General features: G+C 39.2%; 1 protein-coding gene across 27 annotated transcripts in view; it reads left to right on the top strand.

Annotated features, from left to right (window-relative positions):
- Positions 1–24,244, top strand: part of EIF4G3 (eukaryotic translation initiation factor 4 gamma 3) — a 369,995-nt gene that overhangs the window by 303,325 nt on the left and 42,426 nt on the right. For all 27 annotated transcript variants that reach the window (XM_058443899.1, XM_032759190.2, XM_032759180.2 and 24 more), the window contains 7 exons: positions 11,799–11,945; positions 12,367–12,603; positions 14,739–14,843; positions 16,500–16,632; positions 19,502–19,596; positions 21,603–21,696; positions 22,991–23,108. In XM_058443899.1, coding sequence (XP_058299882.1) covers positions 11,799–11,945; positions 12,367–12,603; positions 14,739–14,843; positions 16,500–16,632; positions 19,502–19,596; positions 21,603–21,696; positions 22,991–23,108 — 929 coding nt within the window. The remainder of the gene's footprint in view (positions 1–11,798; positions 11,946–12,366; positions 12,604–14,738; positions 14,844–16,499; positions 16,633–19,501; positions 19,597–21,602; positions 21,697–22,990; positions 23,109–24,244) is intronic.

Below are 24,244 nucleotides of genomic sequence, written 5' to 3'. Positions count from 1 at the left end.
AAGTGGTGTTTAGGTAGTTTAATGGAGGAGTGATATTGATGGAAATGGCCTTCGAAAATCTGGCAGTAAGTACAAATTGGATTGGAATAGGAAGAAATTATAGACAAGCCACTCACTTATGAGACTTTTGAAAACTTTGATTGTTTTATTTATTTATTTTGCTTGAGACAAGGTCTTTTGCTCTGTTGCCCAGGCTGGAGTCCAGTAGCATGATCATAGCTCACTGAAGCTTCAAACTCCTGGGCTCAAGCAGTCCTCCTCCTTGACTATAGGCACACACCACCACCAGGCCTGGCTATTTTTTTATTTTTAGTAGAGATGAGGTCTTACTATTTGCCCAGATTGGTCTCAAAAACTCCTAGGCTCAAGTGCTTTTCCCGCCTTGGCCTCCCAAAGTGCAGGGATTACAGGCAGGAGCCACCTCCTGGCCTCCTGGATTATTTTAAATTATAAGATAACAACCTATTTGAACAAGTCAAATGGTATAGTTACTACAGTTATTACTCTCTGCTTGCAGCCCCAGCCAGTTAATCTTCCTTCCCTATCAGATAGTCACTGTGAATGGTTTTGATGTAATCATCTACAGTTTTCTTCATATTTATAGAATCATATGAAAATATGAGTATGTATAAAGAGGGTTTTTTTTTGGTTTTGCTTTAATTGAATTATATAAATTATTTTTCAGTTTGCTTTTTTTTTTTTACTTAATATATGTTTTGGGCAGCCCTCTAGGTCATTACAGATAGATTTTACTCATACTTTTATACTAATTGCATAATATTTCATAATATGCATATACCATAACTTATTCAACCATCTCTCTTCTCTCTCTCTCCCCCTCCCTACCTCTCCTCCCTCTCTCTCTCTTTCTGTCTCTCTTCATTTATCCTTGTATTCTGGAGCCTGCCTCCCTCCCTCCTTTTCTTTTTTTTTTTTTTTGTGACAGGATCTCACTCTATATCCCAGGCTGGAGTACAGTGGTGTGATCACAGCTCACTGCAGCTTCAAACTCCTGGGTCCAAGCAATCCTCTCATCTCTGCCTCCCAAGTAGTTGGAACTACAGGCACATGCTCAGCTAATTTTTGTATTTTTTTGTACATGTAGGGTTTTGGGGTTTCACCATGTTGACCAGGCTGATCTGGAATTCCTGAGCTCAAGTGATCCGCTTGCCTCAGCCTTCCAAAGTGTTGAAACCATAGACGTGAGCCACCATGCCAGACTCTTTCTTCTTTTCCTTCCCCTTCCCTTTCCTTTTTGTCTTGCCCTGTCACCCAGGCTAGAGTGCAGTGGCAGGATCTGGGCTTACTGCACCCTCAACCTTCTGAGCTCACATGATCCTCCCACCTCAGCCTCCTGAGTAGCTGGGACCATAAACATGCACCACTATGTCCAGTTAATCTTTAAATTTTTTATAGAGACAGAATCTCAATATGTTGCCCAGAATGGTCTTAAACTCCTGGGCTCAAGCAATCCTCCTGGCCTCCTTCCCAGAGTGCTGGGACCTGACTTTTATTTCTTTAGTGTATGTTTTTAACCTTTTAAACTTTTTTATTGAAATATGACTAATATATGTGCTTTCTGGGTTGAAATTCTTCATTTGTTGAATTTGCCAAATTTAATGATGTAAATGCTGTCCTCAGGACTTTGTAATCTACTGAAAGTTTGACAAGACTCACAAAATTACTGTTAAACAGTTGTCTGTCATAAACCAATATGAACCAGCTTCAACACACCAATGCAACATGCTTACAGAAAGGTATACAAATCACTACTGTACAGCTCAATGTATATCAGTGAAGTGAATACACCTTAGACCCTTTTCAGTACTCTTTAGTCTTTTTTAAAGATAACTAGGACCAGGTGCAGTGGCTCATGCCTACAATGTCAACACTTTGGAAAGCTGAGGCAGGAGGATTGCTTGAGCCTAGGAGTTTGAGGCCAGACTGGGCAACATAATGAGACTCTGACTCTACAAATAAAAAATTAAAAAATGAGCCAGGCATGATAGTAGTCCCACCTGTAGTCCCAGCTACTAGGGAGATTCAGGTGGGAGGATACCTTGAGTCCAGGAGGTCACGGCTGCAGTGGACCATGATAATACTATGGTACTTACTCCAGCCTGGTAACAGAGTGAGACCTAGTCTCAGGGAAAGCAAAAAAGGTAACCACTGTCCTGACTTCTAACACCGTAGTGGATTACTTTTGAGGGATTGAGAGACTGAAATAAAATGGTAACAGTGAGCATAGAATCATAGAATCCTATACACACATCAAACATTATAGGATTATTAAATATCTAAATTTGAAAAGCTAACCTTTTATAAGAAAATCAAGGAGGCTATTTTCATGAACTTTTGAGTAGGGAAAGAGTTCTTTAGCAAAATTCAAAACATGAAGGATAAAGGTATAAGATTTGACTGTTAAAATTTACAATCTTTGATGCAGCAAAAGATACTATAAATAAATACAAAGATAAAATCACAACCTAGGAGTATCTGTTTGGAGTGCATTAACTGACAGAATATTAGAATCCAGAATTAAGGAAGAAAAAGAAGCAAATCAGTAGGAAAAAAACAGCCTAATAAAAATATGGGCAGTTCATAGAAATGAAAATCCATTGGTTGATAAACTTTAGAAAAGATAGTCAGTGACAGCACTTCTCAAAATAAGACATTTACGTGGCCAACAAATACATGAAAAAAGGTTCAACATCACTGATCATCGGAGAAATGCAAATAAAAACCACAGTGAGATGCCATCTCATGCCAGTCAGAATGGCGATTATTAAAAAGGAAACAATAGATGCTAGCAAGGCTGAGGAGAAACAGGATTGCTTTTACACTGTTGGTGGGAATGTAAATTAGTTCAACAGTATGACGATTCCTCAAGGATCTAGAACCAGAAGTACCATTTGACCCAACAATCCCATTACTAGGTATATAACCAAAGAATATAAATCATTCTACTATAAAGACACATGCACACGTGTGTTTATTGCAGCACTATTTACAATAGCAAAGACATGAAACCAACCCAAATGCCCATCAATGATAGACTGGATAAAAAAAATGTGGTACGTATACACCATGGAATACTATGCAGCCATAAAAATAAATGAGATCATGTCCTTTTCAGGGACATGGATGAAGCTGGAAGCCATCATCCTCAGCAAAGTAACACTGGAACAGAAAACTAAGCACTGCATGTTCTCACTCATAAGTGGGAGTTTCACATTGAGAACACATGGACACAGAGAGGGGAACAACACACACCAGGGCCTGTTGGGGGCTGGAGGTTGAGGGGAGGGAACTTAAAGGACGGGTCAGTAGGTGCAGCAAACGACCATGGCACATGTATACCTATGTAACAAACCTGCACATCCTGCACATGTATCTCGCGTTTTTTTGTTTTGTTTTTTTTTTTTAAGGGAAAAAAAAAAGACATTCAGTGTTATTCATTATTAGGGAAGTGATAAACTAAGAAAAGATAAATCATACAAAAAATTAGCCGGGCGCGGAGGCAGGCGCCTGTAGTCCCAGCTACTCGGGAGGCTGAGGCAGGAGAATGGCGTGAACCCGGGAGGCGGAGCTTGCAGTGAGCCGAGATCGTGCCACTGCACTCCAGCCTGGGGGAAAGAGCGAGACTCCGTCTCAAAAAAAAAAAAAAAAAAAAGAAAAGATAAATCACAGTTCTGTAAAATTCACCCCCACTAGATTGAAAAAAAAATCCCATTTTAAATGTTTTTAAAGATGAATACAACCATTTATGAGGGCAATTGGGCAATAATGTTGAAGATGTTCATGTACTATGCAATAACACCAAATTGCTAAATGTACCAGATATTTACAAACGTGAAGCAACAAGAACTCTCGCATACTGATTGCAACAGCCACTTTGGAAATTGTTTAGCATTATATACTAAAGCTGAAGTTTTTCTGCCATAACTGGCATTTCAATTTTTAGGTATATACACAACCAATAAACATACATATCTCATATGCTAGGAAATATATACAAAAATGTTGTAGCATTTTTTATACAGGAAAAAAACATGAAAAAATCCCTGTTAATAGCAGAATGGATAAATTGTAGCATGTTTATACAAGGACAGTGAACCTGAAGTACAACTACATGGGCATGGATTCTCACAAGAGTAAGTTTGGGTTAAAGAAGGCAGACCCAAAAAGATACTACATGATTTGTTATTTAATGTTCAAAAATGAAACAAAAACTACTTTGGTGTTTGGGGATACCTGTCTATAGTGTTAGAGGTTGCATGTTTTCTTTGTGAAACAAAAGCGAGGCTGGGCGCAGTGGCTCACGGCTGTAATCTCAGCACTTTGCGAGGCCAGGGCAGGCAGATTACCTGAGGTCAGGAGTTCAAGGCCAGCCTGGCCAACATGGTGAAACCCCGTCTCTACTAAAAATACAAAAATTAGCTGGTCATGGTGGCGCGTGCCTGTAATCCCAGCTACTTGGGAGGCTGAGGCAGGAGAATTGCTTGAGGCAGGGAGGTGGAGGTTGCAGTGAGCCTAGATCATGCCACTGCACTCCAGCCTAGCCGACAGAGTGAGGCTCTGTCTCAAAAAAAAAAAAAAAAAAAAGCAAGAAAGTTATTATAAAAGTCTAGGAAGCTTTTGTATAACTTTGGAGACAGACGGGTTGTGGATGTGCTTTGGAAGGAAATTTAAGAGGAGCTTCTGAGAAGCTTTCAGTGTTCTGTATCTTGACCTGGTTACCATACCTGGTGGTATTTATGGAGTTTGCTTTTTCATAATTTATTGAACTGAACCTTAAAAAGTTTTTGAAACAAAAACAAGCAATAGAGTGAAAAGCTTAAAAACCACTATAGGCTTTTAAGTTTTACTGTAATATTTAGTTTCTTAAAAACTGAAAAAGTGGCCAGCTGTGGTGGCTCATGCCAATAATCCCAGTTGGGGAGGTCGAGATGGAAGGATCACTTGAGCCTAGGAGTTGGAGACCAGCCTGGGCAACATAGTGAGACCCTGTCTCAAAAAAAAAAAAAAGTGAAAAAGCTGGGTGTGGCGGCATGCACCTGTAGTCCCAGCTACTCCAAAGGCTGAGGCAAGAGGATCACTTGAGCCCAGGAGTTCAAGGATGCGGTGAGCTATGATGGCACTATTGCACTCTAGCCTGGGTGACAGAACAAGACCCTGTCTCTAATATATGTGTATACACACACACACAACACGCACTGATTTTTTTTTAAGTAAAAGATCTAAAACAAATATGGCAAAATGGTAAGATTTGACACATTTGGACAATGGATACCTGAGTGTGTGCTATATTATTTTGTAGTGTTAGAAAAGAAATGAATTAGCTGGGCATGGTGGCGCATGCCTATCACCCCAGCTACTTGGGAGGCTGAGGCATGAGAATCACTTGAACCCAGGAGGTGGAGGTTGCGGTAAGCCAAGATTGCACCACTGCACTCCAGTCTGGGTGACAGAGCGAGACCCTGTCTCAAAAAAAAAAAAAAAAGAGAGAGAGAAAAGAAAAGAAATGGAGTCTACCCATTGCTTTTTCAAGATGACATGCCCACGGGCCAGTGTTGCCCAAAAGTGAAATGCCCAAAATTGAGCTGTTAGTATGTGTTTCAGCAGTGATGGCATAAAGCAGATTTGTTTCCTTTAAGCCCCTGTTTACTATGCTAATGTTTCCTGTGAAATCAGACAGGAAAGATCTACTGTATACAACATTTTCCAAACCTCTAGACCACAGGCATTTAAAAGAATTCCCTTAAGGTAATTATTAGCTTGAAAAATAATACCTCCCAGCAGAATCAAAGAAACTGAAGACAGTGAATAAAAAATTGAACTAGTATCTGGGAGTCTGGTCTCAACCAGGGACATTCCCTCCCACCCCACTTCAGGACATTTGGCAGTGTCTGGAGGCCTTCTTGGTTATTGGTATGGCATCTTAGTGGGTATGGGGTGAGGATGCTGCTGAGCTTTCTATAGTGCTTGTTTGTTAATTTTTTCATGAAGTCTTAAAGGGTAGGCCTTTAAGAAAGATTCTTTTAGATTTATAGAGGAAATTGATATAATGGATTCAGCTTTCCCTCGTTGCTCTGTAGTACCGTATACACACGCATACAGATACATATGTACATATCCATCCATATATGCAGCTGCCTGTGTCCACCAAGCTCTACTAAGGCATACTATATAAGGCTTGAGGGAACCATAAGAGATGGTCATCTCCGCCTCTGGAGTATTTTACTGCTTCTGCTAGTTCAACTAGAAATGACTGAAGAGGCCTATGAGACTCCCTTCGTGAATAATAAAGCATTTAACTAGAATTTAGCACTTCTTTTTGGAGGAGGACATCTGAATTAAGTGGCAGATGGGGAAGAGTGGACAAGAGAAATGTTGTCCTGTATCTAAATCTGTACTTACGTACAATTTTAAATTGGGTTATTGAAACTTTAAATTGCTGTGCCTTTGTCTTAATTATAATTGAAATGAGAATCCTCATCTCAGAACCCCTCTAGAATATAAACTCCAAGAAAAGGGACTTTTTCTGTTTTGTTCACTGCTGAATTCCCAGTGCCTAGAATGATTCTTGGCAGGTAATAGTTGTGAGTAGGTAAATGCCTGAATGAAAGAATAACCAACTTGAAAGAGTTTCTTTTATGCCCTGAGAATGTAGTTTTGTTACTTTTTATCTGTGCTGTGGGAGACATACATACCTCAGCTACAAAGAATGGCACTAAAGGCAGATTTTTAAGCATTCTGTATACTGTTAGGCCAGATACAGAGCTTGTAGTATTGCCACTTTAAGTGTTTAAAAGCAAAACATGAGGAGAACGACAGGACGGAGAATAGGAAGAGACACTGAGAGAAAAAGAGAGGCAGTTAAATCCCGTAAAAAATAAAGCCCGGAATTGCAGACATGACAAGTCAGCCTTGGGCAACAGCGAGTGACCAGTCAACTGGAGGAGGAGGGATTTGTAACTGTCCTGATGGAAGATTTTATAATGTGTTGAAGAAAAAAATGATCAGAGATGACTTACACTTTCATAACTGACCACTCCCTTTTGAATCTTGTGCATATCCTTTAACACTATACCTCTTCAGGTATATCTAACAGAGATCCATTTTGATAGATGTGTTCATAGTATGCAGAGTATTATGTACAGTTTTGGCAGGTTAAATTGCCTAAGGTCATGATATAACCACTGATAGAAAATAGTATGTCACCATGGACCTGAGAGTTATGTTGGCTTATTAAACAATTTTTTTAAATTGCCGTTTTGCTATTTACTTCGCTTTTTTTTTTTGAGACGGAGTCTCGCTCTTTCACCCAGGCTGGAGTGCAGTGGTGCAATCTCGGCTCACTGTAAGCTTTGCCTCCCAGGTTCAAGCGGTTCTCCTGCCTCAGCCTCCCGAGTAGCTGGGACTACAGGCGCCCGCCACCACGCCCAGCTAATTTTTTGTATTTTTAGTAGAGACGGAGTTTCACTGTGTTAGCCAGGATGGTCTCGATCTCCTGACCTCGTGATCCACCTGCCTCGGCCTCCCAAAGTGCTGGGATTACAGGCGTGAGCCTCCGCACCCGGCCTATTTACTTCATATTTAAGAGCAAACTGCCCTTGTCCAGGAGTAGTGACACATGCCTATAATCCCAGCTACTCAGGAGACAGGAGGATCACTTGAGCCCCGAAGTTTGAGACCAGCCTTGGCAACATAGGGAGACACTGTCTCCAAAAAAAAAAAAAAAAAAAAAATTTAAACTAAACTATCCTCTAGAAACCAGAGTTTTAGAGTTAGCACAGAGTTGCCATTTGCTTACATTATCCTATTAATTACAAATACTTTACTTCAGACTAGCACATGATTTGGGGGCAAAACTACTACTGGGCCATGGGTTACCATTAACATCTTTATGTTCTGAGACAGCATTGAAAATCCTGAACATGCTAAGCGAAGGCCAGGACTTATCATTCCATTTTCATTTCTGTTTGATTACCATAATTACCACACTACTGACAACCCTTGATGATTCTCTAGAATTTGATCCTTTTGGGGATAAGCATGTCCACCCTCAATACTAACAAATATGTCAGCAGTATAGGCCCTGTTGCTTGAAGAAAATTACTACCTGATGCTGACAACATTCTTATTTAAGATTGCTGAGTGATCTGTATGTGGATGGGTCTCTTTACACTAATGCCACATTGTTAGTTTACTACTACGTAAAAATAAAAAGGTAGGTGCTTTCTAGTGAATTCAGCTTATCAAGCAGCCTTAACTAAAACATTCTCACCAACTCCCTTGCTCCCTAAGAAAAAGAAACCCATCCCGAACAACCCATTTAAACACACACATTTTAGTGTTGATCATGGACTCTTAAGTGAAAATTGCAGCTGTCTAAATAGATCCTTTTCTCACTGTCACATACCTTTCATTCTTGCTATTATCCATGATCATATTTGCATGCATCTGCCTTGTCCACTGTTGTGTCTCTGAAAAATCATAGTTTGAAGCCCTGACTCTTACTATAATTATATTAGGAGGTGGGTGGGGGGTGGTAACTAGGTTTAGTTGAGGTCATGAGGGTGGAGCCCACACAATGGGATTAGTGCCCTTGGAAGAGGAAACACCTGAGCTGTTTCCCGGTCATGTAAGGATGCAGTGAGAAGTCAGCCATTTACGAGCCAGGAAGAGGGTCCTCACCAAGAACTTAATCTGCCAGTACCTTGATTTTGGACTTCTCAGCTTTCAGAACTAAGAGAAATAAACTTCCATTGTTTAAGCCACCCAGTCTATGGTATTTTGTTATAGCAGCCCAAGCAGATTAAGATATCCACTCTTCATGTTCTGTTCCAACTAACCAATCTCAGTGGGTGTCCTGACCACCCAGTGTCCAGCAGACAACAAGTGCTCACTAACAGCACTATCAAATTTACCATCTCCTAAGGACAAAAAAAAAAAAAAAAAAAAAGAAAGAAAATCACCATGAATCACTATTCTCAGAGGATGCGTTCTCACCGGCCCCTTTCCATATTTCCAGTCCTGTCAACCATCCCCAGAAGGTATTAACATCATGTTCCAAAACAAGTCTTCAAGGAGCTGTATAGCTAGGTATTCATTCGTTCAGAGATACATTTTTGTAAATCTGTAGTCATTCTGCTGGTTATTCAGTTTTAATACTTCCACGTGAACATATCTGAAAAGTTTATGCATGATTACATGTTCTTTATGCCCCAATTCATGTGAAATTCCTCTTGACCATCATTTTGGGATAGCAGACTTTTGTTTCTCTTGCATTTTGTGATTCTCTCTTTGTTGCTTAGTGAGCTAACTTTGCTTCATCCTTTCTTTGATAGCTATGTTATTACAATATAGGTTACTCTTAATGTTTAATCATAGGCCTGTCAAATGAAGTGTTTAATATAGCCATACTAGTTGTTTATTGGGCCCTTACTGTGTGTCAGCCACTATTTGCTTTTCCTTAGATACCTCATTTGATCCTCCCAATAACACTTCCTAAGAGATAGGTATAATACCTCACCCCATTTTTGAAATAGAGGTTTGGTGAAACTGAGTAACTTGGCCAAAGTCACATGGCAGAGCTGAGATTGTGACTATGTCCAGAGCTCCCTTTTCAACAGCTATTTTATCATGTTCCTTAATCTACAATCATTTTGGAATATCTCATTCTGCAGGTGTAGGGACTGAGGTTCAGTGAGGTAACTTGCTCAAATTTACATAGTAGATTAAAGAGCTGGGATTCAGTTTCTGATTTTATGACTCATACTCCAGCATTCTTTCAATTTCAGTTACAGCTTACTTATCTGTGGCTTATTAAAGTGCTTCCATGCTGAATGCTCAAGCTGCCCTCTCAGATGGACATAGAGGCTGTGCCTCCCTTGTTTTAGATGACGAAACTGAAACTTGGATTAAAAGAATTGCCTTTGTTTATATAGCAAGTAAGCAAAACTTTTGATCCTTAACTCAGCTCTTCTAAAATGGTCTTCCCTGCACTTCTCACCTTATGGCAGTGGCTTAGGTTTTCATATTGTTTGTTGTCCTCATTTCTCTCTTTTCTACACGGTAAATCTGTAATGTAGGAAACATCTCTTTAGAGATAATAGATTGTGGGCCGGACTATTATTTTCTTGTCAGTCAGTTATACACTTAATGTCAGTACAGATGATGGAGGTAAATATGCCAAGATGCGGGCTAGGATTTTGTGGCTGGTTTAACTTATGTTCCTATAAAGCAGCAAATTGGATGTAACTGCTGATTTTTAGAACCTTTAGTTCTAAAATCTAATGTCATGTTGGTGCTCTTGTATGCCAGCCTGCTTTTGAATATATTTCTTTGTTCTGTTTTGTATTTCTTAGTCCATTATTGTATATTCTGGGTCTTATATAAGAGAAGGTAGAATCAACTTTTGGCTTTTGCTTTGGAAAACTCTTGCTTTCATGTAGCATTTCTTTTCTTGAAGGCTGACTTGTGTGACTTTAGGGTAGGCCTGTCTGTGAAATGATCTATAGTTGCTTGCATTTATGTAGCCTAAATTTGGAGTTAAGGATACAGTAGCCTTTTCTCTAGTTGTCTAAAAAATTATCTGAATATGTTCCCCTCTTCCTAAGATAATGTCTCCTGCTGAAAGGAAATATGCAGTGTAACACATGGTTGATTATAACCGGACCTGTTAAATGATCTTTCATACATCGTAGGGAATACATTGGAGAGTGTGCCATCAGTTCTAGTGCAAATACTCTAGCATCATCATCGTCAGTTCTCAGGAAGTTTCTCTAGCCATCCAGCCTTGATCAACAGCTGACCAAGTTCATTCTGGTTGATAACATTAATTATTTTGTGAGTATGAATGCAGTGTACCCAGTTTTCACAAAGATCTTCCATTATACCTAGGGCAAAGACCATGCATGCATTTCAGAACTTTGGGAGCCACTTTGTGATCCCAGAAAAGCCGTTGTATCATATTATGAAATAGCTGTTCAAAATGGTGTTCAGAGGGATGTCGTCTGTAAATTAGAATATTTTAGTAGAATTCATGCTGTAGTCTACTGTCTTTATATTCTAAATATGTTCATAAGAATGTCTCTGTGTTTGGTTACAAGTAACCTTGAGCTATTACAACTATTAGAAAAAAATTATTGGATTTGGATGGAAACCTTGTAAGGATCTTGCTTCCAAACTTTTGGAGAACTAGTATATTCTCATGGCACATAAGCAATAAGCAGTAAACATACTATATTTATAGTCAAGGTAAGTACTAACATTATGACATTCCCCAATGAAAAGATATCTCAAAAATCCCCCAATATCCCAACTTCTGTATAAATACAATAAGGATCTCACCTACAACAGTTTTGCGATAGCCAGCAAATTCTCCCTTGTCTTATGTCATTTTTGTGTGTCTTATTAAACCAAAATACTTACTACAACGGTACTTCTTAAAAAAAGAAGTAATAACTCTACACAGTTTTTTTTTTTTTTTTTAAATAAGGTCTAGGTAAGTTCAGGGTTATAGTTGCAATGATATGACAAGGATTTCCATGTCAGCTAGAAGCATGGCTAAAAAAGAGTACATTTATATGAGAGGAATGTGTGTCTTTTCTAAATAAAATTTAAGACTTATTACTGTTGAATCATGAAATGCCTGAAGCTATATTGTTTGCCTCTTGTAGAATGCTTACTTGTGGTTCAATCAGCATTATTTCATACAATAAAGCAAACAGATATTTTTAATGTCTTTAAGTAATCTTGTTGCTTTTTTTTATTTTCCTGTCTGGCTGTAGCTGAAAGTACCCATGGCAGACAAGCCTGGTAACACGGTGAATTTCCGGAAGCTGCTACTGAACCGTTGCCAGAAGGAGTTTGAAAAAGATAAAGCAGATGATGATGTCTTTGAGAAGAAGCAGAAAGAACTTGAGGCTGCCAGTGCTGTAAGTATTTTCATAGAAAGACAGTGCTTGTACACTTTGAGCACTGTAAAGTAGAAATTTCAGGAAGCTGGATACAGCATCTCCCTGCTACCTTAAGAGGGACCTATGGCCTTTTTTTTTTTTCATGTAGAAACAACATATTAATGTTTAAGGGAATGCTTTGTTCCTTTTAGTGCCTAATATAGGGGACAGCTCAATTTTCCATGCCAGCCATTCAATCTAAGCCTGAGTCAGGTCACTGAGTTCCAAAAATCTGAAATGGATGGGTATAGTTCAGTTTTCTGAGGAGAAGATTCACACTTGCTATCAGATTCTCACGGGGATTCTGACCCCTAGAAAGGGTAAAGACCGTGAATCTCAGTGTTTATTGTGCAGTACAACTTTCATCATCAAGATGCTATTATTCCTCCTTATACAACAGCCAGAGGAGAGGACGAGGCTTCATGATGAACTGGAAGAAGCCAAGGACAAAGCCCGGCGGAGATCCATTGGCAACATCAAGTTTATTGGAGAACTCTTTAAACTCAAAATGCTTACTGAAGCCATCATGCACGACTGTGTGGTGAAGCTGCTAAAGAACCATGATGAAGAATCCCTGGAGTGCCTGTGTCGCCTGCTCACCACCATTGGCAAAGACTTGGACTTTGAAAAAGCAAAGGTAAAAATCCAAAAGCCCAGAAACCTTCACAAAGGCTCCTTGTCAGTTGCAAAAGAACTTAGACTGTCAACAAAATAGTTCTATCTTTTCCCAAAGGTCTAGGCTGTTTATTTTTCTTCTTTTGCCCGTCTCATTGTTAGTGTTCAACCATCGTGCTCCTTACATTTGCATTAGAGTCAGAGGTGAGGAGGGTCCCAAATTGTGTAAAAGCCAGTTTGTAGATTCTTCAGATTATTTGTCCCATATTCTTTTTTCTTCTTCTGTAACCATTTCCCAATTTGGGAACAGAAATATGAAAAGAAAAACTATGGCCTAAGGGTAATGGAGAAATGAAGACCCAGTAGTGCTTCTAAAGTTTATACTCTAATTGATGACACAGCCATCTAACCATAATATAGGAAATCATTAAAAATACTGTAATAATGTATGCTGTTTAAGGAGTGTAGAAATTAGAAGTGCTTCAAAGAAATAAAGTCAGAAATGCTCCATAACATCTAATTCGGCTAGGATTATGCTTAGCTGTGACAGAAAACCCAGTGGTTTATACAAGATTGAGGTTTACTTCTTATTTATGTAAACAAAGCTCCGAGTTAAGTCCTTTCAGCTTAACATTCTGTGACTCCTAAAGTGTAACCCTTGTCCTAATCATTCTCACCAGAGAAGATAGGAAAAGGGGCAAAAGACACAGCCACTTCTCTCTCTCTCTCTCTCTTTTTTTTTTTTAAGTAACGGGGTCAGCCGGGCGCGGTGGCTCATGCTTGTAATCCCAGAATCCCAGCACTTTGGGAGGCTGAGGCGGGCAGATCACCTGAGGTCGGGAGTTTGTGACCAGCCTGACCAACATAGAGAAATCCCATCTCTACTAAAAATACAGAATTAGCCAGGCATGGTGGCGCATGCCTGTGATCCCAGCTATTTGGGAGGCTGAGGCAGGAGAATTGCTTGAACCCGGGAGGTGGAGGTTGCAGTGAGCCAAGATTGCGCCATCGCATTCCAGCCTGGGCAACAAGAGCGAAACTCCATTCAAAAAAAAAAAAAAGGTAGCAGGGTCTTGCCCTGTCACCCGGTTTTTTTTGTTTGTTTTTTTTTTTACTTTTTGTAGAGATGAGGGGTCTCACTTAGTTGCCTAGGCTGGTCTTAAAGTCCTGGCTTCAAGCAATCCTTTTGCCTTGGCCTCCCTAATTGCCAGGATTACAAGTATCAGTCACTATGCCTGGCCCCTCGGGTCTCTTTAGGAAGGCCCTAGGAAGCTATAGCATAACATTTCCATTTATATTATTGCCTGTAATTAATCACGTGACCAAAGCCAGCTGCCAGGAGCCTAGAAAAAATGTAGTCTTTATTTTAGGTGGTCATATGAACAACTAAAAATTCTACCACATGGCCGGGCACAGTGGCTCACACCTATAATCCTAATACTTTGGGAGGCTGAGGCAGAAGGATTGCTTGAGCTCAGCAGTTTGAGACCAGCCTGGGTAACATAGTGAGGTTTCATATCTCCAAAAAATCTTACACACAGAAAAATTTAACTGGGTGTAGTGGCATATGCCTATGGTCCCAGCTACTTGGGAAGCTGAGGCGGGAGGATCACTTAAGCCCAGGAGATTGAGGCTGCAATGAGGCATAGTTGAGCCATTGCACTCCCAACTGGGTGACAGAACAAGACCCTGTCTCAAAAAAATAAAAATAAAAATTTTAACCTCATTATATTTTGGCTATAAATTGATATTCCTAGACCATTTAGGAAACTACATGGGCTGGATGCAGTGGCTAATGCCTGAAATTCTAGCACTTTGAGAGGCCAAGGCTGGAGGATCGCATGAGCCCAGGAGTTCAAGACCAGCCTGAGCAACATAATGAGACCCTGTCTCTACAAAAAATTGAAAGATTAGCCAGGCACGGTGGCACGTGCCTGTAGTCCCAGCTACTCAAGAGGCTGAGGTGGGATCGGTTGAGCCTGAGAGGTCGAAGCTGCAGTGAGCCATGATTGTGCCACTGCACTCCAGCCTGGGCAAAGGAGTGAAACCCTATCTCTAAAAAAATAAATAGATAGCTACATAAATAAATAACTGTAAATTGTTAAAATTACGTTTAAGTTTCTCAGACAGGAGTACTAATGATTTTGTCTCTTGCAGCCACGTATGGACCAGTACTTTAATCAGATGGAGAAAATTGTGAAGGAAAGAAAAACCTCATCTAGGATTCGGTTCATGCTTCAAGATGTTATAGACCTAAGGCTGGTGAGTGGGAAAAAATAATAATAATAAGCCTATTGGTCCAGTCTCTTTAAAGGAATTGGGTTGGGGAAGGATGTCCTGTTGTTTACATGTGTAAAGACAGTGCTTTTGCTTCAGGACTCTCAGAACTTGAATTGGCAAACTTTCAGTGGGAGAATTCTGAGAAAGGACAAAAGTCCTATTGCCAGTTACGTGCATCTTCTCCTTATTCTGATTATCAAACCATATTGCAATTTTGTTTTTGGTTTACTCTGTCACCAGGTGAGAGTGGTCAATCTCGGTCAATGCAACCTCCTCCTCCAGTTCAGGTGATCTCCTGCCTCAACCTCCACATGCCCCCACACCTGGGCAATTTTTGTATTTTTAGTAGAGACAGGATTTCACGCTGTTGGCCAGGCTGGTCTGGAACTCCTGACCTCAAGTGATCTGCCCACCTCAGCCTCCCAAAGTGCTGGGATTACAGGTGTGAGCCACCACACCCAGCCACTTGCAATTTGTAATCAGCCATTCTGAATTCAAACTCCATTCAAATTTAAATTCAATTAAATTTAGTCTTTGTAAGCAAAATAATCAGCAAGTCTCATCTCCACAGTAAATACATTTAACTCTCTGAGCCTTACATTTTTAATCTCTAAAATGAGGATGTTGCCTACCTTGCAGATTTGTTGAAGAGTCAATGGAATAATTACGTAAGGTGCCCAGCTCAGATATTGGTGTTTTCTTCTCTTTTGTTTTTCCTGTGACCCTCCTATTCTGCTGCTGGGTTGTTTTTTTTTTTCTCCTCATTTCTCTTACCAGGTGCAGTTTTTGTTACTACTACTTTTCTCTGTTTTAAGTTTAACTCCTACAGGGAGTTACTCTTTTGTAAGTTTCACTCCTACAGGGAATATAGTACATCAAGCCCTACACTAGAGAAAGTGAACAAAGCCCTACCTCTTATTTCTCCTCCACCCAGGCCAGGTAGCATTGATGATGATTCTTTATCTTGCTAAGACTAGATGTGATCGTCTTCACCCATGTTATCAACCACTTCTACTTACATCAGATGTTGGGACTGTTGCTAGGAAGAGAAGGGAGAAGTATAATTATAAAGTGACAACTTATTTTGCCCTTAATACAGGGGATAACCAAAGGGCAGAGTGGTATGGACCTTTGTGTAGAATATCAGAACGATGATATTGGAGAAATAAAAGCATGAGTCATCCTTAACTTAGAACCCCTATGGAGTGTGATATGATCTGAGTAGTAATCCCACAGATTAAGGCAAGGCCAAGGAATCCTCATCATTTTTTTTTTTTTCTCTCCTCCTTTCAAATGTACAAAATACTGATACAGATAAAACCCATTTAGTCCACAGAGAAATATATGCCATGCTTAAAAATATAATAATAAATTTGGGCCAGTCTTTCACCCTGTTCTTTGTATCCATTGGCTATTGGAATATGTAGTATACAGTTGGCCAGGTTTGATTGAGAAGATTTTAATCCTTTAGCCCTAATCCTAAACTGCTCATAGTGTCATCTATAAGATACATGAGAAACTGCCATAATACAGCTTTTGTAGGTATTTCGTACTTTTCTAGTAGTAAAAATTACAAATTTTTAAATTTTAAAAAATTTTCAGTTATCTGGCAGATAACCTTATTTTCTGCTTTTATAGTGCAATTGGGTATCTCGAAGAGCAGATCAAGGGCCTAAAACTATCGAACAGATTCACAAAGAGGCTAAAATAGAAGAACAAGAAGAGCAAAGGAAGGTCCAGCAACTCATGACCAAAGAGAAGAGAAGACCAGGTGAGGCCAGAATCCACCAGGGTTTAGAGAACTTGGAAGTTTCAGGAATGCATATTAAGAATTATGTATTTAGGTATAAAATGAGATCAGAAAGAACAGCCCAAAGAATAGAGTGGTGATTGTTAGGTGAAGCAGTTTCACCTGAAGAGTAGTTACTGAGTAAAAGTAGAGAATGCAGGAACAAAGCATGATTTCTTTCACTACTTAAAAGCCAGTAAGCAATAAGACTTTATTGAGCATCTTCTATATACTCAGAATTGGTGAGACTAGAAAAAGAAGTGGAAAATGTAGTAACTTCCCTCTCAAAGTGTACAGTTTATCTGGTAAGGTAAAACTTTTGACAAGCAAAAGAGGAACATTTGTTAAGCAAATGGAAGATAGTATCAATTATGAAATGTATTCTCCATTAACTTAAAATTTAGAGAAAAAGAAGAGAGACAGAAAGCTGGAAGAAAACTTTATTTAAGAAAGGGGCACTTTGTAGCAGGCCGGACGCAGTGGCTCATGCCTGTAATCCCAGCACTTCAGGAGGCTGAGGTGGGCGGATCAGTTGAGGTCAGGAGTTTGAGAACAGCCTGACCAACATGGTGAAACCCCGTCTCTACTAAAAAATTTGCTGGACGTAGTGATGTGTGCCTGTAGTCCCAGCTACTCAGGAGGTTGAGGCAGGAGAATCACTTGAACCCGGGAGGTGGAGGTTGCAGTGAGCTGTGATCGCGCCACTGCACTCCAGCCTGGGGAACAGAGTGAGACTACATCTCAAAACAAAACAAAACAAAAATAGAGACATGCAAAAAAAGTGAAAGATGAAGTAGAAGGCATTTTAAACCTGAGACAATAGTCCATTTACTAAGTTTAGGAACTTAGTAAAACCTTTTTCAGAGGGAAATGATAGTTTTCTGGCTTATAGTAAATACTCAGTAACCATTAGTTATTGTCACAGACACAGTAGAGCTCATAGTGAAGTTGTTAGGAGAGATGAATTCTGCAGGGAAGAAAGTTTACTTTTAAGTTTCTTGAGACACCACACTTAGCTTCCTCACTCTAGTATGTAGTGCAGTGCCTTTTGGGTAATAACTTTTATTTATTATTGAACCTGATTGAGAGGGAAAAGGAGAAGATATCGGAGCCTAATTCATGGAGGATATTCACATATGACTAAAGGAAGAAAAGAACTCTTGGAAAAGTGACAGACAAGTGGAGAGAAAGGACTAAGATACAGGTGTCATAGAGACAGGGAAGAAGCAAGTCTGTTTATGATCAGTGATATCAGATAGCACAGAGAAAATCAAGACGTATGTTAGGACCAGAAAAGCTTTTGGATAGACAGTTCGGTGATCTTTCAATTTATTAATTCATTCAGCAAGTATTTTTTTTTCTTTTTTTTTTTTTGAGACGAGTCTCACTCTATCACCCAGGCTGGAGTGCAGTGGCGCGATCTCTGCTCACTGCAACCTCTGCCTCCCAGATTCAAGCAGTTCTCTGCCTCAGCCTCCCGAGTGGCTAGGATTACAGGTGCCCACCACCATGCCTGGCTAATTTTTTTGTATTTTTAGTAGAGACGGGGTTTCACCATCTTGGCCAGGCTGGTCTTGAACTCCTGACCTTGTGATCCACCTGCCTCGGCCTCCCAGAGTGCTGAGATTACAGGCGTGAGCCACCGTGCCCGGCCCTCATTCAGCAAGTATTTATTGTTTATCACTTAACAAGGCACTCAAAGTCCGTCATGCGGCTTACATCTTATGGTAGAGGGGAAGAGAGGAGACAATAAATCATAAATACTTAAATAAAATGTATCATTTGTCAAATAAATTTGCAGAGAAACAAAGAAGGGAGAAGGGACTAGGGAGTGCAAATCTTGGTGAGTAGGGTGCAGTTTTAAACAGGAAAATTGGGGAAACTATAAAAGTTGGTATTGTTTGAGCAAAGACCTGAAGCAAGTGAGGGCGTTAAATCATGTGGAAATCTGGGGAAAGAGACTTTTAGGCAAAGGGAGTAGTAAGTACAAAGACCCTGAAGCAGCATTTTCAAGGAATAGCAAGGGGGCCAGTGCAGCTGAACCTAAGAAGGGCCTGATGGGGAGAGTGGTAGAAGATGGGGACTTAGAGGCAGCAGGAGCCAGATTATTTAGAGGCCATTTGTAAGGAATCTTCTCTTTTTCTCTGAATGAGATAGAAAGATATCAGAAGTGTTTTGAACAAAAAAGTGACAGAATTTTGTACTTTACTAGGATCACACTGGCTGCCATGATGAGCACAGCTGAAGGTAGAAGCAGGAAGGCCAAAACACGTCTCTACAGTAATCTAGGAAAGGGGTGTTGGTGGCTTAAACAAAACGTTAATGTTGGTAGTAGATTCTGAATGTATTGTATAGGTTTAACTGACAAGGTTTACTGACAAAAATTGGATGTGAAGTGTGAAAGAGGAGTCAAGGTTTTCCACCTGAGCAGCTGAAATGTTGGAGAAGCAGATTTGGGAAATACTCAAAGCATACTTCTGTCATTTGACCCCATTAAATACAATATACTTTAGAATAAGTAATTTCCATCTGACTTCTCCCAAAGCGTTCTAGTCATTAATTCTGTGAATACTGGATTTAGCCCTGCCTTCTCCAGCACCAGATATTCATTTGTGTCAGTTGTTTGTTTCTAGGTCAGTAATGTTTCATGGATGATCCAAAATAAGCAGTGCTTCTGCTGATACAGGGTGCTTCTGCTTATATTTTCCTGCCGTGGGATTAAGATATAGTCATCAATGCTTTAACAGCTTCTATTGTCTTTCTCCTTGGTTTTGATGAAAATATTGCTCACTCTTTCACTGTCAAACTGACTTGAAACAGATGAGAGACTCACACTCTGTTCTCCCTGCAGGTGTCCAGAGAGTGGACGAAGGTGGGTGGAACACTGTACAAGGGGCCAAGAACAGTCGGGTACTGGACCCCTCAAAATTCCTAAAAATCACTAAGGTGAGTCTGACATTTAAAGTACAACTTACGCTCTCCTTTGACGCCTTTGATATTAAAAAAACACACACACAATTTATTTACACTAGTTGCAAAACGTGAGTCTCAAAAGTACTTACTAATGTAAAACAGCAATATTGCAAATCCATGGGGTAGTTATTTTTTAATGCATTTTTCTTCAAGTTACTATTGATCAATGTATTCTGCAGACTCATTTCTACTTCTATAAGGATTTACTAAAGAGGAAAAGACTAGGTTACTTCTTAGACATAAGATGCTTAATATAGAAGAGGTAATAACAAAGATACTTTAGAAGCCTAAGTCAATTGCAGGCTTTTACACAATGTATCCGTAGCTCTGGGGAAAAAAGCAATCATCTGTTTAAACCTAACCATGAAAGATTTGCCTTATCTAAGGCCTAAAGGAAACCACAGAGGGCCTACTAGAAATCATTCTGTAATAAGGTTTTAATAGACTGTCTGCTTTCCTCTCCTTTGAGAGTCTGTGGGCAGTAAGAGGAAAAAACTTTCTCTAGCAGATATTTTCAGCAGTAAAAGTTGATCATTATAAGTAGGATGAAGAACTTTGGAGAATGTAGAGAAAGCAGAATTAAATATGATAAGAGTGGAAACTTCTAAAGTCCAGTGGGTTTTCCAAATCATTTGCAAGTCTAGTTTGATCCTTATACTTTCCATAGTTCTGAAAATTGGCACCCTGCTAGCAAAATACTGAAGACAATCAAAACTAACGTGAAAATACTACATGAAAGAAGATAACTGACAAGAAGTATTAATAAAAGTCTTTAAGAAAATTGGAATAAAATGGGCTGTCATTTGCATCTTCACAGTTTTGTCAAAGCTTTGCTTCATGATAGAAAATTCTCTTTCTCAATCTCTCTTAATTTAATTAGCTAGGATCCTTTTCTCCAAGATCTTGGTACTTTCTTCTAGTTGTTTATGTCTCAGAGCAGGAATTCCATTGCTGAATACAATTTGAGTCTTACCCATCTCCATTTCCATCTAGAGACAGTTTTAACCAAAAGTTTATGTTTAAAGAAGTCCTCCAGCATTTTGAAAAATGTGTCAATATTTAATAACATTTGTATTTTTAAATATTATGCTTTCTGTGCTTGGATACTATAAAAACAGTGTTAGTATCAAACCTCCAACATTACTACCTTAATATTTTTAAGTATGTAAATTGTTAACGAACTTTGTGTATTCAGATAGTTATACTGGAGGTACTATACATGGGTATCCTAGAACAAAACCATTAAACATATTTATTGTTAATTGGGAGAGGTTTGTGTGAAAGCATGTTACATAGCATAGCAACATATATATTATGAGCTGTCAGAACATAGAAATACCTTTTTTACAAAGAGCTACATTACAGCTTTTATGTTATATGTATTTTATAATAATATGCATTACAGCGTAATTTTATTTCACTTGTAGTAAAGTTGTGCTTGGAAGATTAAACATGAGATATCAGGCACCTTAACTTCCTATGCTCCCTGCCTAACATTCCAATCTCTTTCTTCTTATTCTTTATTGAATATTCACATCCCACCGCATATCTCTAGCCAACATGAAATTTTTGTGTCTGTTGATCTATTTTCTGACAGTCATGTAAAGACACTAATGAATTAATTTTGTAGTATTCATATTTTTTTATTTTTAAAATTAATGGGTATTGTACAAGAAGAATGATTAGAAACTGCTTATTACAGTTAGCAAATTCATAAACCATCTTAAACAGGAGGACCTGGATGCATTCTCTAGACCAAACAGTTTTTTATGGAAACTGGAGTCCAAGGAAGTGCTTCAGGGGCCACATGGATCCCAGTTTAATGAGAACAGCTCCAATTTCTGTTTCTATTACGTTGGCATTCCAAACAAATTTTTGCTGCTAAAATTGGTTCTACTTCACTGAAGAAGAAAAAAAATAAGAAAAACTATTCTTGTAGAATATTTCCTGTAATTGACTTGTGGTCCCTTATGTTACAGCCTACAATTGATGAAAAAATTCAGCTGGTACCTAAAGCACAGCTAGGCAGCTGGGGAAAAGGCAGCAGTGGTGGAGCAAAGGCAAGTGAGACTGGTAAGTGTGCAGTGTCCCTTCTCAAACCTGGCTGTGGCTTGTTAGCATTCGCCTCACAGAGCATTCCCATAGTCATCGAATGTTGATTTTTGGGAAAGATGTGTAGACTAATCATGCCTAAAATTTTATTGGTAGCCCTTTCCTTTCAACATAGATCCTTTCTCAGGATCCTTAAATAATTTTAAGTATTTTTTAAATTTCAATTCATTCATTTAGACTATTTAATTAAGACCTTTGTTTGTTTGTTTATTTATTTATTTATTTATACGTATTTTTTGAGATAGGATCCCGCTCTGTCACCCAGGCTGGAGTGTAGTGGCGTGATCTCAACTCACCACAGCCTCAACCACCTAGGTTCAAGCAATCTTCCTGTCTCAGTCTACTGAGTAGCTGAGACTACAGGCGCACGCCATCACACCTGGGTGATTTTTTTTTTTTTTTTGTAGAGATGGAGTCTTACTGTGTTGCCTAGGCTAGTCTTGCACTCCTGGGCTGCAGCGATCCTCCCATCTTGGCCTCCTGAGTGCTGGGATTACAGTTATGAGCCACACTCAGCCGCTAAGACCTTAATTTTTTAGGTTCCCTTTTTGTTGTTGTTTACAAATTTAATATAGCTAGAGAAATTACTGGGACCCCAAATTAAAAGGGAAACTCATTATGCTGATAAAATAATCTTAATATGCAGAGCATTTACTGTAATTTTAGGGAGTTGTAAAAGAATAAAGAAACATTGTTCAAAATCTTTTTTGAAAATCAGATTTTGAGAGATTTGACCTCAGGACCAAAGATATTTGGATCATCACAAACACATCTTACTAGCTGAGGAAGCCCAATGGAAAGAACAAAAAATTCAGTGTTAACCTACTTCCCGTATGTCCCTTCTACTGAGTAATTTCAACCTTTTTTTCTTTAAATTTTAAAAAATGTCATTATTCAGTAAAACCCACATGCATATTTGTGCACAAATGATATTGGAGCATTTGTGTTGGTTAGCTTTGTTAAAGTTTTGTTCTGTTTTCGCTTGCCTTCCTCCTCCTATTTGCCACTCCCACCCCTGTTTACTATGTTTTTAAAGGAACCAATGGTTGTAATAAATAAAGACTTCTAAACTCTATTATGTGCATATTCCCTCTACCACTTTGCTTCTCAGAATATGGTAGAGGGACCAGGAGATAGACATCACCTAAGCTTGTTAGGAGTGCCTGGTCTTAGGCCTCACCTAGGGATGCAGATGACTGATTATTTGCATTTTAGTCATGTGATTTGTATTTTTTTCTAAATCCTCGACGTGTAGATGCCTTACGGTCAAGTGCTTCCAGTTTAAACAGATTCTCTGCCCTGCAACCTCCAGCACCCTCAGGGTCTACGCCATCCACGCCTGTAGAGTTTGATTCCCGAAGGACCTTAACTAGGTGAGAACCTTGCTTTTTATGTCTACTCAAGGCTGGCCAGCTTGCCAGTATGTGTGGCAAGATAGGAACAAGGGTTTTGATAGTAATCCTTATGGATACATTACTTTTATTCCTAAAGTTTATTTCTTTAATTTTCACACACTATAATTTCTAAGATAGGAACATAATTGGGTGGTGGATTTGGGATGGGATGGAGGGAAGGGATTCTTAAGAAAGCTAGGCCCACCCAAACAGCCCTGGAGGCATGTCTAGGGGCTCCGCAAGCTAATCCTCCAAATGTTCTAGAAGGACCTAGCATTCTCAACCATGGGAATTAAAGAACATGACAATCCACCCATACATTTCTCTGTCACACTCTTCTTCATGTTATATTTGAGGTTGTCCTTCGGTTTTTGCTGGTCTCCATATTTCACTATCTTTCCACTTTTGCTTTTCTAGGATTGATACAGTCAAGTATCCTGTTGGCTGGTTTACATACAATGAATGGGGACCCTGTAATGCAGTCACAAAAAATAACATTTTTTACATAAGCACTTTCAGAACTGAAGTTTCTTTAAGCTCTAAAACTTTTTTTTTTTAATTATTATTTTTTAGAGATGGCATCTTGCTATGTTGCCCAGGCTGGCATTGAACTCCTGGTCTCAAGCGATCCTCCCATCAGGCTTTTTATTATTATTATTGTAATAAGTTTGATTAGGTAGACTTTGTAAGCTGTGTTCTTATTCCCTTGACTTCTACTGAAACAAAGTATACTTAGCACAAGCCAGCTTTTCATGACGATTCAGGTTGTCATTGAGTATCACTTGTGGCGCTTTGCCCTGTCATAAATGTCCCCTAATGGTTCTGCTTCCTAAGCACTTGTGTACGTTCTTTCACAATAGTTAGACCATTTTCCTGCCTGAGTCTCTCCTTTTCCCTTATAATTTGCTGCTTCTGGTCTGCCACGGGCCAATGAACTGTTTGCTCAGCTGGTTAGAATTGTCTAAAAGAAGGCGAAATCAGGAAATATGGAGAGTCTCTCTTAAAAGGAATAAAATATATGGTGTTAGCTAATCCAAGACAGCTTCTACTTGATTCTCAAATATTTTCCATATGTTTGAAGTTTCTAAATAAAAAGGTATCATTGTATAATTTCT

Source organism: Hylobates moloch, unplaced genomic scaffold (assembly GCF_009828535.3).
Source record: "Hylobates moloch isolate HMO894 unplaced genomic scaffold, HMol_V3 SCAFFOLD_9, whole genome shotgun sequence".
NCBI classification, from domain to species: Eukaryota; Metazoa; Chordata; class Mammalia; order Primates; family Hylobatidae; genus Hylobates; species Hylobates moloch.
Note: the sequence above shows the minus strand (reverse complement) of the source record. Positions and strands in the feature narration are given on the sequence as shown.